This window comes from Podarcis raffonei, chromosome 4, assembly GCF_027172205.1.
Source record: "Podarcis raffonei isolate rPodRaf1 chromosome 4, rPodRaf1.pri, whole genome shotgun sequence".
NCBI classification, from domain to species: Eukaryota; Metazoa; Chordata; class Lepidosauria; order Squamata; family Lacertidae; genus Podarcis; species Podarcis raffonei.
Window position 1 is genome coordinate 20,401,450 of NC_070605.1, and position 18,559 is coordinate 20,420,008.

Here is an 18,559-nt window from a genome sequence, read left to right on the forward strand (position 1 = left end):
GAAATTCGAAACGACCTTGCTTTACATTATAAAACAAGAGGAAGAATTTTGGGGCAAGGGGACTCTCCCCAGAGTACATCCTGACTTTATGAGTTGGAGGTGGAATAATTCCATGTAGATTAATTTGACATTTTGATGACAACACTCATCCTGAGTAGAGTCCATAAGACAGCTGGATGGTGCTTTGTATGCAGGGCAACACCTGCAGCCAAGCTGGTGCCAAACTTATTGCTCTGCTTCCTTTGGACCACATAAGGAAGGCTGAGAGCAGGGTTTTGTCGTCTGGGCAGCCCAGGACCTCCATACACACTGCCCAGGCTTATGTCTTGGGGAGGTCAGTTCAGTGCTGCTAATGCAGTGGTTTGACTTCACTCCATTGCCTGTTGAGAAGATGGAGGCCAACAACAATGTGTGTGTGCTCTCTCCAACACATATGTTTAGTAGTAGTAGTAGTATTTCCACTGTCAATAGCAAAATGTTTTAACAATCAATCTCTTTTTTTAAAAAAATATCTTTATTAATTTAAAATAAATACATTGATGAGAAAACAGACGTACATACAAGTAAACAAACATACAAACAAACAAATAACAGAAAAATCAAACAAACCACCACACTATAAGATACAAGAAGATTAATATAATTATCATCATATATACTCCTGATACTGAACACAATTATAAAACTTATAGAGAAGAAATTTAAAACTGACTTCCAATTAATCTCACTGTACTTTATTTATCCATTACTTTATACAGCACAGTTACATATTTCTTATATAATTTCTTTTTACCTCCCTACGAACTTATATTTATACAATACAGGGATCAGTCTAATTCTGCCAAGATGTTTCCTTTTATTCCATAGTTTTCAATCAATCTCTATTCATGGAGAACTCTGGGAATTGTAGCTACATGATAGGGTTCTCTCTTAACAACTCTCACCACCCTTATCAAACTACAGTTCCCAGGGTTCTTTGAGGGAAACCCGTGATGGTTTAAAGTGGTATCATAGCAATTTAAAGGTATAGTGGGAATGTGGCCAAACTACATGACAGTTTCGTCCTTAACCTGTAGCAGTAAGAAAACCGGTGAATCTCATGACACCTTAAAGACAAATGCATTTGCAATGGCAAAAGCCTATATGTTCCTAATGCATTCAAGCATGTGCGTGTTGCTGTTTTTTGTTTTTTGTTTTACTTTAAGTTTTAATTAAAATAATTGTATAATACAGTAAACTTGATTCTAGACAGTCAGTAATAAGGTGCATGGTTCTGGACATAAACGTCAGGCTAATGTCTTATTCATGCTTAACTGAGAGAAAGCAGCAGTGAATTTGATGGGATTTGTTCCTGAGGAGGCTCATAACTAGAACCTCCACCTTTTAAAAATAGCAAGCTGTATTTTTCACATGAATGGATTTTCAGGGTTGTTACCTATTTTGTCTGTGGTGCTGTTTTCAGATGTTGTAAGCCACGCTGCTCGTTTGAAGATGGGTGGAATAGAAAAGTAATGCAAAATAAATATCTGCAGATGTCTTCCTATGAGTCTCCTGTAGATAGATTGCTGATATTCATATCTGTAATTTCCTAGCTATCCCCTTCATGCTCCTATGAGGTCCCAAATTGACAAGGATTGATCTGAATCATTATGTCTGCTGAGAAGCAGAAGAGCCCAATCATGCAAACACTTATGCACAAGGGTATTTTGGTGCATAAGTGAAAATCTTCCAAATTAGCAGATGAAAATCGTTGGCTTGTTTAAGAGCATCCATGTCACGGGAATTAGACACCAAAAGTTACGAAGCAAATTATTTGATCGTTATAGAGCAGTGATTATGCAAAGTGCTGTAAAAAAGCTTTACCTTGTTCCTGGATAGTTAATGTTGCCATTTCCACCCTCCTCCTGAGTCTGAGTAGCTGTGTGGCAAGGTAGAAATTCAAATGGTGAACAACATGGAGGTTCATCAGTGAGCAAATGCAGGCCTAATGTCAGCATGTGGCACCTTTGGGCAGCTAACAGAGCCCCTCTGCACTCATGCTTGCCTGTCTGTTCCTAATGCAGTGAGTCATCTTCCATGGTGACTCATATAGCATTGCACCAAGGCATTGTGGGAAGCTTAGAATAGCAGATCATAGCTACGCACCACTGCCACCAAGTAAAACCATAGTCAGGAGCAATGCTGGCTCCATTTCTAGGGAATCATAGGAAGCTGCCTCAGACTGAGTCAGACAATTGGTCCCTCTACCTCAATGTGGTCTACACTGACCGACCGCAGTTCTGTGGGTTTGCAGACGGGTGACATCCCTAGCCCTACCTGGAGATGCTGGGGATAGAACTGGAGAACATCTGTATGAAAAGCAGATGCCTTATCACCATAGGCTAGATCAGCGTTTCTGAAACTTGGCCCTCCAGCTGTTTTGGGACTACAGCTCCCATCATCCCTAGCTAGCAGGACCAGTGGTCAGGGGCGATGGGAGCTGTAGTCCAGAAAAAGCTGGCGACCCAAGTTTGGGAAACCCTGAGCTATGTGCTCACCTCCTCATCACATTTGCTTACCCTTTCCTGCTGGGTCCAATTTGCAACACTGTCCAGTGGGAGAGGGCAAGATCAGTGATCTTCTGTGTTTTCTTTTTTGACATGCTTGGAGAGGGCAGGTGAGCCAGTAGCAACACCAGGGAGGGGAGCCGGAGGATCCAGGGGTTTATAGTGGGAGCCCTGGCAGGATGTGGGCCTCAGCAAATGTCCCACAATGCCAACACCTGATGTCAGCCTTCTGTCCCCTCTGAGGAAGAAAAAGGAAGCATGTTCCATCACCTATTATACATGTGTTCCTTTGAAAGAGAGATAATTGCTACTATTGTTATTGGGATGGGAGGCCTATGGAGTTGAGCAAGAGGCAAAATAAAGATGCTGTGACTGGGCCAACAACCCTGCTGCCCAGAGACCTTACAGACCAAGCAGGTTGAGGTGTCCTCAAGGGTAGTAGTATTGGAGAACCTCAGTACCAGTCCTGCCCTTACACTGATTTTTTTGCGTGTTAAAACACCTCAGGGTACAGAAGGAGACTAAGCTGATGGTTGTTGTGTTTTCCTAGACATCTGGCAGCCCTAGATAAGCAATCTTCAAACGCTCCTCAACAAAACCTGATGCCAAAATGAGTTGGTTAGTCTTCAGAGAACCATGCACAAGTCTCTCTTGTTTTCTCCCCTCCATTGAACAACTCCCCTATGAGGAATGATTGCAGGTTTGGGCCTTTTTAGTTTAGAGAAAAGAAGTTCATGAAATTATTCAGGGAATGGAGAAAGTGGATGGTGAATAGTTTTTCTCCATCTCACCTAACACTAGAACTCATGGATAACCAATGAATCTGAATGTTGGAAGACTCAGGATGCAGAAAATAAAGTTTTTCATGAAATGTGTAGCTACATTATGGAAATTACAACTGGGGTGGCTTTAAAAGGGGTTAGACAGATTTATGGAGAAGAAAGCTACCAGTGACCTGGCCCATCACTCCATATTTACTTCTTAACGTTGAATATGAAGAAGATGATTTAAGCAACTTCTGTATTTCACCCAGTCACAGTTACACTCGGAGTTATGGGAGAGGTTGTTTTCCTCCGATTGATTTGTGCATCTTGTTGGTTTTTAGCAGTTCCACTCTTGAGAAATAGTAAACATATTTTAAAGAGGATTAGGCAAATTCATGGAGGGCAAGTCTATCAAAGGCTGTGCTCTACCTCCAAAGCCAGAGGCATTCATGCTTCTGAATACCAGTTGCTTGACATCACAGTTGGGCAGAGTACTGTTGTGCTCATGGCCAGCTTCCCATAGGCATTTGGTTTGGCCATTGTGAGAATGGGATGCTGGACTAGACGGGACATTGGTGTGACTCAGCAGGCTCTTCTTGTATTCAGACTGTGAGGTAGCCTTTTCACATGTGCAAGCAATCACTGGGATAGCTCAGCTGGTAAAGCATAAGATTTTAATCCCAGGGTCATGTATTGCGAAAGAACAATGTCAATCAACACTTGATGATCTCCTTCTACCGGTCCACAATAGAAAGTGTCCTTTCATACTGCCTCACGGTGTGGTACGCTGGTTTGACATCAACTGATAGGAAGTGCCTACAGAGGGTGGTGAATACAGCACATTATGGGCTGTCCCACGAATCCACTGGATGACATTGCGGAAGAATGTTGCCTCAGGAGAGTGAGGAAAATTCTCAGGGATGATTCACACCCTGGCTGGCACTTTCTTGATCTCCTGCCCTCAGGCAGAAGATATAGAAGCATGATTAGTCGCACCAACGGGGTAAAGAACAGCTTCTATCCGTGGGCTGTTAGGCTGCTGAATGAAAAGATAACAACAGGGCAACTGACTTTTTGGGTTTGGTGGGTGTGCGTCAGTAAACGAGGGGAATTAAGACCAAGAGAGCTGAGTGGGGGGTGCTTGTGTAATCTCACTGTATACAAGTTGTACAAGTGACAATAAAGTTTTTCAATTGAGCCGCACACTGGGCGAAAGATTCCTGCATTGCAGGGGGTTGGACTAGAGGACCTTCGTGGTCCCTTCCAAATCTATGATTCTACTTTTCTACTTGCTGAGCCAGTAATCAAGGAAGGAGCATGCATGTATGAACCATGTCTGAAATAACTCAAGCATGCCAACCCCCCCCCCCAAAAAAAAACCCTTACTGTGCAAGGCTAATACAAAGCTTTCACTCTGACCTCTAGAAAAAAAATGTCCTTTCTCTCCTCACAGAGAGTGTCGATTATGGGCCGGTGTTTATACAAGAGCCTGACAATGTAATTTTCCCCATGGATTCAGATGAGAAGAAAGTATCCCTCACCTGTCAAGCACGAGGGAACCCAGCGCCAACCTACAGGTAAAAAACAAAATGCTTGCCGGATTCATTCTCCCTGGGTTGGTTACTTATTTGATCCAGAAGTATTCTGGATCAAATAAGGGCTTTGTGCCCTTGTTATGTACTCAACTGTTTTTTATAATAATAAAAAAAAGAGCAGGTGATTTTGACCGTCAATTTTCTGCGTCGTGTCTAATTGTTTCACAAAAAGGTTATGTTAATTACACAGGTATGTAATGTGATCCAGAGGCCTAACTGGCCTCAGCAAGAAAATGGGCATTTAATGTCACTGTTCCCATGCTGTGGAACGCTCTTGCAGCAGAGATCTGGAAGACATCCTTTCTGTTGACCTTCAGGAGCCTCTTGAATACTTTTTAAAGCTGGTGATTTATACTGATTTTAATGGTGTTTTCTGCTTTATTGTTGCATGCCACCATGATATTTTATGATACTGGCAGTGCAGAAATCCTTTTATCCATATAATAAATAAATAGCCTTCTTCAGGTTTTCAGATAACATGCTAAGTTAGCAGATGAGAGGGGACAGCACTCTAGTTCCAAACACCCCCCTTTGCCATTTCCATCACCTTCCAATTCATGGAGGTTGACTATCTGAAGTGAAAAGGTTCCTGGAGTCAGAATCACCAGAACCGCAGAGTTGGAAGTAACCCAAGGGTCATCTAGTCCAACCCCTTGCAAAACAGGAACCTCTTGCCCAAATTGGGGCCCAAAACCATGACCCTGAGATGCAGAGTCTTCACGCTCTACCGATGGAGCTACCAGAATATTAGGATTCTCTGTCTTTTTTGGTCCATTTATTAGTTTTCAAATTAGGATAGAATCATGAAGATAGGTGAAGAAAAGCAAAGATTTCATTTTTAGAGTTCTAAATGCACGGGGAACAGCCACAAGTACAAGAAGCATCATGCTTCAGAAGGTCACTGTGAGTTGGAAGGCAGCCAGATTGGTAACAGGGGATAGCGATTTTCCCCCTTGAGTGTTAGCACACTTTCAGATAGCAACACCTGAAAAGCGTTGTTCTTACAATTACCTCAACACTGTGTTTACATCTTCTACGGTGCCTTGAAATGGACCCCTCTCAGACCACTTTCTCTGCTTTCTTCCCAAGATGGCTCCGGAATGGAACGGAGATAGACACCGAAAGTGATTACCGGTACAGCGTGATAGAAGGGAGCATTATCATCAATAACCCCAGCGAAACAAAAGATTCTGGGCAGTATCAGTGCTTTACCACCAACATGTTTGGCAGCATATTGAGCAGAGAAGCTACACTTCAGTTTGCATGTGAGTAGCCATACACTATTCATCTCTTTACCATATTTTTTTATCATACAGATTCGAATAATGATATAATACCACTTCCTGAATAATGAAGACTTTGCACTGGGAAGAGTAGGAAGGATTATGGCATCTGGTCTGTCTGCCGTCAGCCATATCTTGCATCTCCTAAGTAATTGGCTTCCCATGGTCTCAGTCAGAGCCCAGTTTACAACTTAGCTGGATTATGTAGGATGCTGCAAACAGCTTTCATATAATGACTACCCCATACAGCCACCCAAACAAGTACTGTGGTTTGTTACAGGTTTCTTATACTTGGTGGTTTTCTGTAGTTCTGTTGCCACTGGTGAAGAAACGCTTCATGAATCAAAAAAGAACTATATAATGAAATACCACTTCATGTTATGGCAGTGGCATGGAGAAGCCTGTATCAAGGCCAGAAAGGCCTTAGCTCAGTGGTAGAGCGTCTGCTTTGCATGCAGAAAGTCCCAGATTCAGTCTTCATCATCTCCAGGTAGGACCAGAAAAGACCATGGTCTGAAATCCTGGAGAATCATTGCCAGCAAACGTAGTCAGTACTGAGCTATTTTGACCAATGGTCTTACTCAGTATAACACAGCTTCTTATGTTCATATCATAAGACCTGCTGAAATATTGGGGTTCTGAAATGTCTAGGGAGCTTCCACAAGCAAAGGAAACCAACCACTTCAGAAGGTCACCCTCCATGAGTTGGAAGGCAACTAGACTGGCAAGAGCAAGTGGTTTTCATGCTGCTGCCTTGAAATAAGCATTTTCACAGCCTGAAAATATAACATTTTCCTTCCTTCACTCCCCCCACTACCCATTAAGATTCTGATGGCAGCAGGGCATAGAGACATTCTGGAAATCATCCCTCTTGAGGTTCTGAGTGGAACAAGCAGGTTCAGTTAGAATTTACACCTTTGGGACTTAGGTGGTCAAATAATGAGCACAGTTTCCCAGTGTCTTACTGTCCACTGTTAGTCCCCCATGCCTGGGAGTGGAACAATGCAAAACTGCCATATGGTAGCTTAGCAGGGATCTACTATCCCAGCTAAGGGAGAGTTCTCACAGATAACTCCTCCTCTTTGCTGTTCATCTGCTCAGTCCCAATGTGCACCTGGTTCTTTTCCGGAGGCTTCTCCATTTCCCCAACCAGGCAACAGTTAAGAAGGGAAGTCCTCTGCTGGTTCTGAACTGCTTGCTGGGCCTGAAACCACCTTCACTCTTGTGGGGCTATAGGTGAAAGCAGAGAACATGGAGTCAAAGCAGGGGTCCAGGCGTGGGGTCTTTGGTGGGACAAACAAAATCCTTTGGGCTGGATAACTCAGCTGCTTGATTGTCTCCCTCCTCTGATGGCACCACGAAGCAGGGAGGAAACAAGAAAGTTCTTGCTTATGATTTTATTCAGCTTACACGGTGAAAGACAAGAAATCCAGTCATTCCTCAATGATGCCGTTGCTCACACTGAGCTCCTCCCCATTCCTTGGGGCAACAACACCTGCCTCTACGGCATTCGCCCATGGACAATTGTGTCTGTGCCTTTGGTTCTTGCATCCTTAAGGAACACCTCGTTTTGGGAGAAGGGGGGTTGGTTGTGCTGTTCAGTAACATGTCAGCTAGCTGCTCTGCCTCCCTTCCTCCTTCTCCAACCACCTCATAACTCTGCTGCCTTCTTCTTCTCTGGAAGCTACAGGAGAAGGGGGTGTGATCCTCACCACTCCTCCTCCTCTTCAGTCCAGTCCCTTATGGTGTTGGAGGTCTATACAGAATCCCACTTCTATTTCTTGGTTCAGGTCTCCACTCCCCGAATTATGCTCTGGCTAGATTCTGACACTTAGACAATGGCCTTGTGCTTTCTTCCTCTCTTGACCAGTCATGTTGTGATTCATATATCCCAGCATTTGCCATCTTCCTCTTGAAACAGAAGGCATGGGAAGGAACTTTTTTTTCAGAGCTCTGAAGTCCTCGAAAATAACAAATACTCTCACAAGATACGGTAATTTGTAATGATGTGTAGCGATCCCCTCTGTAAAATTGTCACTGTGCCATATGAGCTTATTGCCCTGCTGATAAGGCCTTTGAATTGATAATGTGACATCTTTGGCTTCCCCTGCATCCTGCTGAGTTTAGAACTTGAAGACTGCTAGCAATTTATCAAAAGTTTAGAGTCTCACAACTGTGCATCAAACACGAACTGAATGGGGAGGGAGGCAGGATCCCAGGTTTTCCCATGCTGTTCCTACCTTCAAAGTCTCTATGTAGTAACTCTGCTAAATTGACAGAGTGTGTCTAAATATAGAGCACAGCGCTTTCCAAAGCATTTGGATGATTAAGGCTGCAAGTCTATATACTGTACACCTTTACCTGAGACCATGTTGCATTGGGAAAGAACCTTAGTTCAGGGGTAGAACAGCTGCTTTGCATGCAGAAAGGTTCCAAGTTCAGCACCTGGAATCTCCAGGAAGATCTGGAAAATGCTTCTGTCTAAAACCCTGGAGAATTAGATGGACCAATAGTCTGACTTGGTTCGAGGCAGCTTCCTTTGAACTCAGTGGCAATATTCAACTCTTGTACTAATGCAAGGATTAGCACAGCTGCAATAGGATTTTCTCCCCCGCTTCACCCTATGTGTGCCCTTTACTGTCCCCAAGATCTGCTTTGGAGCATTGGGAGGAAAGCCTGAAACAGATTTAGGAGGTACGCAGGGGAATTTTCCATTGCACAAGGATAACTTCTTGCACTTACAGAACATTAATCTTTGATTATGTGGCATACAACCCATTGCGTTTAACTCTTAATAGGCATAGGCAGGATTGCATTGTTAGAATCTGCACATTCATCTAGGCTGTCCCGTCCTCCTCCATAGGAGCATAAGGACTGGGATGATTTTATTCAGGACTCTGCAGAGAAGTGCAATTAGACAGGCATGGTGCTCTAAATCTGTCCCACAAGCAAAAGTCTATTGTGTCTGCAGAACAGGGATGTTGGACAATAGCAATATTTCTAAAAATGCCCCACCTTGGATTTAGGGGATCAGAATTGCTTTGCCATCATCACAGAACGGCACTGGTGTTCGGGGAAGGACGAGCCACAGTTCCAGTGCTAGAGCCTCCAAAAGTTCCCAGGTTCGATCCCAGGCCCCTCCAGGTAGGGCTGGGAGAGGCTCTCGTTTGAAACCCTGGAGAGTTGCTGCAATATCAGTATTGTGGACAATATCAAGCTACATAGACCACTGGCATTTCCCTATGTTCCTGTGAACCAGCTGGCTTTTCTAGAATTTGCAAAGACTGCTACAATAGCAGCAGATGTGTCTGGTTTGAGTGTTGCTTTTCAAGGCTCCTTTGTCATTCTCAAAAAGCTGCATCAAAATATGAGGACAATCTGAATTGTGAAAGTAAGGTAAAGGTAAAGGGACCCCTGACCATTGGGGCCAGTCATGGCCGACTCTGGGGTTGCGGCCCTCATCTCGCTTTATTGGCCAAGGGGGCTGGCGTACAGCTTCCAGGTCATGTGGCCAGCATGACTAAGCTGCTTCTGGCGAACTAGGGCAGTGCACAGAAACGCCCTTTAACTTCCTGCCAGAGCAGTACATATTCATCTACTTGCACTTTGACGTGCTTTCGAACTGCTAGGTTGGCAGGAGCAGGGATCGAGCAACGGGAGCTCACCCATCACGGGGATTCGAACTACCAACCTTCTGATCGGCAAGCCCTAGGCTCTGTGGTTTAACCCACAGCGCCACCCGCGTCCCATTGTGAAAGTACTCCCCCCCCAATCTCTTAGTGTATGCATTTGTTTGCTAGGAGTTGCACCTCTGCTTACTCGCTAACCCCCCTGCCTCCGCCCCCCACATTAACCCCATAGAGCTTCCCCTTCCCACCCAGTGGAATGACTAAGCCTGCTTCTCACAACTGGGTCCTGGTGCACAATGCCCTTTTGAGCTGGGGGGGAAAAACTCCAGATCATTTTGCTGTAACTGGTTGGGGGGTTGCAGCAATTCTGGTTCTCCCGTCACACTGGCATTTTAAGTGAACGTATGCTGCTGTGCTGCGTGCATGCATGCCTTTTGCACAAGAAGAGCTCTTTCACATTGCCTAGATAAGTATTACTGCTTTGCATCTGTGTGTTTTGCAGCCAGTCAATCTCTGTGTCTAGTTTGACCACAGAAGAGGCTGAGATAAGATGCATTTCTTCCACCAGTCGCCTTTTCATACTTCAGCATTTGATCAGCTTATATATGTTGGGATACAAACTTATTAAAAACCTGTAAACCAACACAGCTTTCCTTAGTGATACGTTCCATTAAATTTTCTCTTATTTCCGAATCTAGACGCACAATATCTGGCTCAGGTTTGGTATGAACATTTCCTCACAAAGGGCCATGAAGGCAAAGTGTAAGCTTGTTGGCCCGGTATCAGGTCCAGTTTAGGTCTGCTGCTACTACTAGGTGCATTGCTCCAGCTCCAGCACCCGCTGATATTGTGGACTTTTAGACTGTATTTACTTCACTTTCAGCCAGCCGTGTATTAAAACACTTGCCAGGTAACCCTAGGCAACAAGGAATTGCATGAAGGGGAGTGAGCAGAATGATGGCGGAGGGACAGGCGGGCCCTTTCCTTACGCTGCACCCAGCATGGAAACCAAGTGGATTCCCACAGAAGGAGAGTATGCTCTTCCTCCTCACCCAGCAATGAAAGCCAGCTTCCTCGTTCTCCTCTGCCAGCACTGAGGAGGCTGGTAACGTTTGTGGGTTTATTTTACAAGGTTGCTTAACCACATACTTAGCACTTTCACAGAAAGCAATAGGACACAGTAGGCGTTAGTTGTCCTTTTTCTGCAAACCCCGCATTGTGCTATAACCCTAAGGCATGTTTCAGCATAACCATATAAAGTTTCCTGGGTTGTTGTTTTTCCTGGCTTTGTGTAGTAAAAAAAAATTGCTTGTGAAAATTTGCCAGCGTTTTAATGCGAAATTCTCTTTATCCACACAATTTTTTGCAAAGCGATTTCCCCGGATATATTGCATTTTTTGTTTGTTGTTTTCACAAATACATGAAATTTTATGCACACTTCACCCTCCTATATGCCATTTTGTAAACGTTACTTGGCAGGAGAACTGCACTGCAAAATTCAGGGGAATGTGAATTTTGCAGGATGGCTTTTAGTTTGCGTACTGTTTTGGGAACTACAAACTATACAACACTTGTTATCTGATAAGAATGAATTGCAGGGATTGGGTATACAGGACTAATTTGCACTGGTGTAAATTAAGCCAGAATAAAGTTACACCATATCTAGTGCCTGCTCAGCAGCATAGCTGCTGTTGCTCTGCCTAACTCTGGCAGAGTGGAGGGAAAGCTCTTCTAAGCATTGTTGTATGCTGGGTTCGCAGGTCATGTGACCATGCTGAACAGGCTTAGGATCCAGCCTAGGCCATCCCTCTCTGGCTCTTTCCCCATCTTTGGGGTGACTTACACTGGCCTCATGGGATGTGTATGGCGCTGTTGAACCACAGAGCCTAGGGCTTGCCGATCAGAAGGTCGGTGGTTCGAGTCCCTGCGATGGGGTGAGCTCTCGTTGCTCAGTCCCTGCTCCTGCCAACCTAGCAGTTTGAAAGCACCTCAAAGTGCAAGTAGATAAATAGGTATCACTCCAACGGGAAGGTAAACGGCGTTTCCGTGTGCTGCTCTGGTTTGCCAGAAGCGGCTTAGTCATGCTGGCCACATGACCTGGAAGCTGTACACCGGCTCTCTCGAACAATAAAATGAGATGAGCACCACAACCCCAGAGTCGTCCACGACTGGACCTAATGGTCAGGGGTCCCTTTATCTTTACCTTTTACACTGGCCTCAGCTCATCCAGCTTTAAGTTCAGCTGGCTGAGCCCCAGCTGAGCTGGGATGAACAGGTTGTGTCTGTGTATCTTCAGCTGAGCTTGGAGTTAGGAGCTTTATGAGCTGGAAATCAGCCAGCATTGCCACCGATCTAATGCATCCTAAGATGCTCACCCCAGTGGATCTTGCCACAGGACTGACATGAGTGCATGCACGTATCCTGCCCTCTCATATGGTGAATGCAGAGGGCTGTTACCCTGCTACACGTAAAGGAGTTCTGGCCAACAATTGTGTGCTCTACTGCCATAATTCTTTGGGTAACGATAGGTCTTAAAGCTGTTTTCTGCCAGTGATTAAAGCACAAACTAAACTTTGACAAACAGCTGGTGGTTATAAAGTAGTGTGTTTTCCTCTGAACATCCCTTGAGAGAAAGCTTGCTTAGTAATAATAATAATAGCTTGCAAAGCTTTTATGATTTATCTTTATGTACTAAGCTTGTGTTGGTGGCCAAGGATTTGTCACATTAATCCAATTCCTTTTACTTCTGCCAGTGTAGGCGAATACGAAACACCCTCACAAACTTGCATGAGATAATCCAAAAATAAAACCACACCAGTAAGTTGCAGCACCATCTGCAACTAGGGATGGAAAGACCTGCCAATTTCAGTTTTCTCAGTTTCTCGTTTTCCCAGTCTTAGACTCACCTCCCCACATTTCTGCCATAATTTGCAATTTAAAAAGAGAGAGAGAGATCCTCATGAAAATTCAACAGCATTTTAGAGCCAATTTCTCCTAATAAACACATTTTTTTACTACTGTACACATTTTTTGCATGGCATTTTACCTAATATAAAGCATTTTTGTATGTTATCTTTCATGAATACATTGATTTTTATGCACGTTCTCCCTAATGTATGCATTTTTGTAAACACTGGTTTGTTAGAAAACTGCATTGCAAAATTTGGAGAAGCGTGAATTTTTAAGGATGGCTGTGTTCATGTGATCTGACTGGATAGAATCTCTCTCCATCCTAGAGGAACATTAAAAGACCTTAAGCCCTTGCAGTCATATTGTCATGGTGTTTATTGCTTTGCCATCAAAATTCAACAATGAATCAATACATAAAGCGATGCCAGACTCCACATAAGGTAGACAGTAATCCATGAAAAATTATGCCATAATAAATTTGTCAGTCTTTAAATTGCCACAAGGCTGTGTGGTCATTCCCAGTGCTTGTGTCTTGTCTGCATTAAACATCTTGAGATGCCACAAACAAATCAAGACATATATATATATATATATATAGATATATATATATAGATAGATAGATAGATAGATATATTGATATATTTGCTTCTCAATAGCAAATACCTGTCTTTGTGAAGCCTCTCTCAGCTCCTGTGCTACATAGGGCTGTCACGCCTATCCATGGCTTTCTGTTCCCAAAGTTCTTCTGCAGGAAAGCATCCTGAACAACTAACAGTTGTCTGCCCATAAAAAAACCCAAAAGGCAACTTGATGAGATGGTGTTGAGCCTTCAAGTCAACGACTGAAGACCCAGCCTTTTCACTGATGCGACAAAATTATCTTAAGCCAGAGAGGTCACTGCAAAATGCTTTTTAAAAGGGAGCAGTGTGCAGTTAGAGCAGCTGCATATACATTGCTCAACAAACGTATGCATTGACAATGCACAATTTTCAGGAATGGTGAAATTTGTATTGATGAGAAAATTGCACAGGCATTTATGTTCTTGAGTGTCCTAACAAACCCAGTCAGGAAAGCTGGAAATAGATGGGAACTGCATATTTCTATTGCCATGGAGGAGCACACAGTACTGGATTTGCAATTGTGAAAGCTGTAACCCAGTATACAATAGATTCAGGTAGGTAGCTACCGTATTTTTCGCACGATAGGACGCACCGGTCCATAGGACGCACCTAGATTTGGGGGGGGGGGGAATAAAGGGGAAAAAATTATTTTTCCCCCCCCGCCAAGCGCGGGGCTGGGGCGGGGGAAGCCCGAGCTTCCCCCTCCCCCAGAACGGGACCCAGAGCCATGCCGAAGCTGCGCGCAGCTTTGGCATCGCTCTGGGAGCTTGCGGGGCTGGGGGAGGAGGAAGCCCTCCGCCAGCCTCCAAACCAGGTCGGGAGACAGCGGGATGGCGCGCTGCGCCTCTCCCGCTGTCCCCCGAGTTTGCGGGGCTGGCGACGGGGAGGAGCAGGCTTCTCCCCGTCGCCAGCCTTCTAGCCAAGTCGGGGGACAGCAGGAAGGGCGCGCTGCGCCTCTCCCGCTATCTCCTGAGTTTGCGGGGCTGGCGATGGGGAGGAGCAGGCTTCTCCCCCCGCCAGCCTTCTAGCCAAGTCGGGGGACAGCGGGAAGGGCGCGCTGAGCCTCTCCCGCTGTCCCCCGAGTTTGCGGGGCTGGCGAAGGGGAGGAGCCGGCTTCTCCCCCCCTGCCAGCCTTCTAGCCAAGTCGGGGGACAGCGGGAAGGGCGCGCTGTGCCTCTCCCGCTGTCCCCCGAGTTTGCGGGGCTGGCGACGGGGAGGAGCAGGCTTCTCCCCCCCGCCAGCCTTCAAGCCAAGTCGGGGGACAGCGGGATAGCGCGCTGCGCCTCTCCCGCTGTCCCCCGAGTTTGCGGGTCTGGCGGTGGGGAGGAGCAGTCTTCTCCCCGTCGCCAGCCTTCTAGCCAAGTCGGGGGACAGCGGGAAGGGCGCGCTGCGCCTCTCCCGCTGTCCCCCGAGTTTGCGGGGCTGGCGACGGGGAGGAGCCGGCTTCTCCCCCCCGCTAGCCTTCTAGCCAAGTCGGGGGACAGCGGGATGGCGCGCTGCGCCTCTCCTGCTGTCTCCCGAGTTTGCGGGGCTGGCGACGGGGAGGAGCAGGCTTCTCCCCCCCGCCAGCCTTCTAGCCAAGTCGGGAGACAGCGGGAAGGGCGCGCTGCGCCTCTCCCTCTGTCCCCCGAGTTTGCGGGGCTGGCGACGGGGAGGAGCAGGCTTCTCCCCCCCGCCAGCCTTCAAGCCAAGTCGGGGGACAGCGGGATGGCGCGCTGCGCCTCTCCCGCTGTCTCCCGAGTTTGCGGGGCTGGCGACGGGGAGGAGCAGGCTTCTCCCCCCCGCCAGCCTTCTAGCCAAGTCTGGGGACAGCGGGATGGCGGCGTTCCGCCTCCCCGCTGTCCCCCGAGCTTGTGGGGCTGGCGGTGGGGCTCTCCTGAAGCCTGGAGAGCTAGAGGGGTCGGTGCGCACCGACCCCTCTCGCTCTCCAGGCTTCAGCGAAAGCCTGCATTCGCACCATAGGACGCACACACATTTCCCCTTCATTTTTGGAGGGGGAAAAGTGTGTCCTATAGTGCGAAAAATACGGTATGTTGGTCTGATGCAGTCAAAATATATAATTTATTTATTTTTTTAAAAAAATGTCCAGTAGCACGTTAGAGATCAACTAAGTTTGTTCTTGATATAAGCTTATATTATATATATATTTCAATATGCAATAAAGCATACTTCAAAATCTACTGCAAACAAGCATGTCGGTCTGTGAACTGGATTGTAAGGACTCTGACTTTTGCTTGTCAACTTACTCTGTTGACACCCCTTACACATATACTTGATGTGCTCCCAAATACAGGGGCAGCCAAATGTAGCACCTTCAGATACCGGTACTTTGCACTGCCACTCCCATCATCCCTGACCATTGTCCACATCTTTTGGGGCTGATGTGAGTCGTAGTTCAAAACCTCTGGAGGGTACTGTGTTGGCTACCCGCACCATAATGCAATAAAGTGTGTTTTATTTGTTCACAGATAATTTTTACCCGTTTGAGGTCTTGACAAGACTGTATTATTTACATTCGCTTCTCCAAATCTATCTCGTAAATTTTCAGTTCAACTTTCTTCCTCCAATTTTACCTGGCTGATTGTTACTGCCTCTTCTTTTTATCTTCTGCGGCATTTCTTGCTCCTTAAATCTATTTTCCCATTTAGGATACAGAAGGAGAACAGCCGATTAGCTATAACTCATATCTCCCTTTTCCAATGGTTGCAGCATAAAAACTGTCCGCTGACAGACAGGATAAGAAGTCCTAAATGACATGGGCAAATAAATCAATAGGATATTGGGAGACAGCCTGCATGCTATGCGTTCCATCATGAAACACCCCTGACAGCTCGCTGGAGAACTTGCCACCCACCTGCAAACTGACTTTAATGAGCTCCATTGTCTTTGGAGGCCCATGATGGCTGCTCAAAGCACTGGACCCAACCCAGCTCCATTTGCACGCCTTGTGTTAGGGGTATCAGGTGGTTGCTCGAGAGCAACCAGGCAATATGCCTCACTAGTCTGTTCTAAAGCTTTCTTGTTGGTGCAAAACAAAACCTTTACAATGCAGAGCGCCTCTATTCCATGTCTTGCTCACTCCCTGGCAGAATCTGAGAGTGAGCGGTCCTTAAACCTTCCCCAGCAGAGTAGTTTCTTGACCCCCAGTCTGCGCCTCCCGTCTCTGCGCGGAAGCCTACTGCGCAAGGAAGGCGTGGGTAAAGGGGCACCTCCATCCTCCCCACTTTGCTCAGGCAAGGTGTCCTGGCACCGCCTTGCATCCTCCGAGCCCTGCACCTCCTCCCCACTAGAGGCGTGGCTTCCTTCCTCCGCTGAGGAAGTGCTGCTTCCCACGATCTTTGGGGGCTCTCTGTAATCCATCTGCCTTTTCCCCTCTCGCCCCTAAGCCGATGGCAGTTCCCTGACACCTTGTGACTGTCGTTCCCAAATGGGGATGCCCATTTCCATTAACAGATACATCCATCAATTTCACAGGGGCCATGAAGAGCATGTAGTGGGGTTTTTTATCCATTGTATGCATGCAAGCCATCTTACTGGATATGGGCACCTGTCCAGTTAGAGCAAATGAAGCAAGCATGTTAATTTACCCCTCCACCCCCCCAAAAAAAAACCCCTCCTCCCTGTCACAAAGGTTCTTAAGAGCAGAAGCAATAAGGCAGTGGGGCCTACAAGGCCTACACAATCGTTCAAGCCTACTAGCTGTAACGGTTAGCAGTAAACTGCCACATCACTCTGACTCATGACTCAGCTTGGGTTCCCTATACAGTGGTATCTCAGGTTACAGACGCTTCAGGTTACAAACGCTTCAGGTTACAGACTCCGCTAACCCAGAAATAGTACCTCGGGTTAAGAACTTTGCTTCAGGATGAGAACAGAAATTGTGCTCCGGCGGCGGCAGCGGGAGGCCCCATTAGCTAAAGTGGTACCCCAGGTTAAGAACAGTGTCAGGTTAAGAACGGACCTCCAGAACTAATTAAGTTATTAACCCGAGGTACCACTGTAAATGTAACCAGCCATCTCTCTGGGCCTCAGTCTGTCTTCAGAGTCTGAGTCAATCTCGGCTCAGTATGTGAGTGTGTTGTCGCAGACAGAGCGGCTCCAGGACTCCAGTTAACCAGTAACTAAGATCTGTGCCTCTGTGAAGGCTAAGATAGCTGCTATGAGCACTCTGTGTATGCTCTTTAACCACATTGGTACCTTGGTTTGCAACCGTTTTGAATTACAACTGTTTTGGATTACAACCATGTCAAACTAGGAAGTGTGTGTTCCTTTTTTTGGGTTATAACCCTTTTTTTTTTTTTTTGATTACAACCCCCCTTTATTTTGAGGCCCCAATTGTGAAAGTGCGCCTTGGGTTACAACCTGTTTTGGTTTACAACCAGACCTCTGGAACGGATCATGGTTGTAAACCAAGGTATCACTGTATACTGTTTATGAACAAGTTTATTTTCTCAAGTGAACTTTTATTCTGTTTATGAAGAAGACTCTGCTTGATTAATTAACTGCTGCACGACACTCCCCCCCCCCAATGCATCCGTATCAGGTATGGCAGGGAAACGGAGGAACAGCTGATCCCATCCATAGATTCTGGGTGTTCAGGGCAGCTAAAACAAAAGTGGATTACAAGGAGCTTCAAAGGAATATCTACATACTAGGTGAACAGGCATTAAAATGGCAGAAGGCATCACATTCGAGGCTGTTGTATACATTTCTTTTTCTTTTTCTTTTCTAAAAAAATCAAATTAATATAGATGCCCAGTCAAGGACAAGAAAAGTGTAGGTACTAGAATATGATCCACCCACTATTCTTTTCCTTGAGAAGGCTGGCCACAAATAGATCATCAGGTGGTCATCATGCTTGAGAATTAGTCACTCTTAGAAGTGTGGTGAGGAATACCAAAGATAATACAGTAGATCCTCGGGTTACGTTACCCTCAAGTAAACTTTGGGTTGCGAAAGCGGCAAACCCGGAAGTATTTTTCCAGGTTTCGCCGCTCACGCATGCACAGAAGCAGCGCCTCTGGATATGGATTTTCTGGGGTGTGCATGGACCCCCAGAACAAATTAAATTCGTATCCAGAGGGTCCACTGTGTGTGTGTGTATATATACATACACAAACAATATTTTAGTAAGGAGAAGGCTTACTAAAGTGCCGCGGAAGATGGTAAACAATTAAAGCTTAATTTCTTTGACAGCCTAAATTAACAGATC

General features: G+C 45.9%; 1 protein-coding gene across 3 annotated transcripts in view; it reads left to right on the forward strand.

The window, feature by feature from the left end:
- The window catches only part of CNTN5 (contactin 5), a 667,536-nt gene that overhangs the window by 426,654 nt on the left and 222,323 nt on the right, over nucleotides 1-18,559 (forward strand). For all 3 annotated transcript variants that reach the window (XM_053385671.1, XM_053385670.1, XM_053385673.1), the window contains 2 exons: nucleotides 4,764-4,887; nucleotides 5,995-6,170. In XM_053385671.1, coding sequence (XP_053241646.1) covers nucleotides 4,764-4,887; nucleotides 5,995-6,170 — 300 coding nt within the window. The remainder of the gene's footprint in view (nucleotides 1-4,763; nucleotides 4,888-5,994; nucleotides 6,171-18,559) is intronic.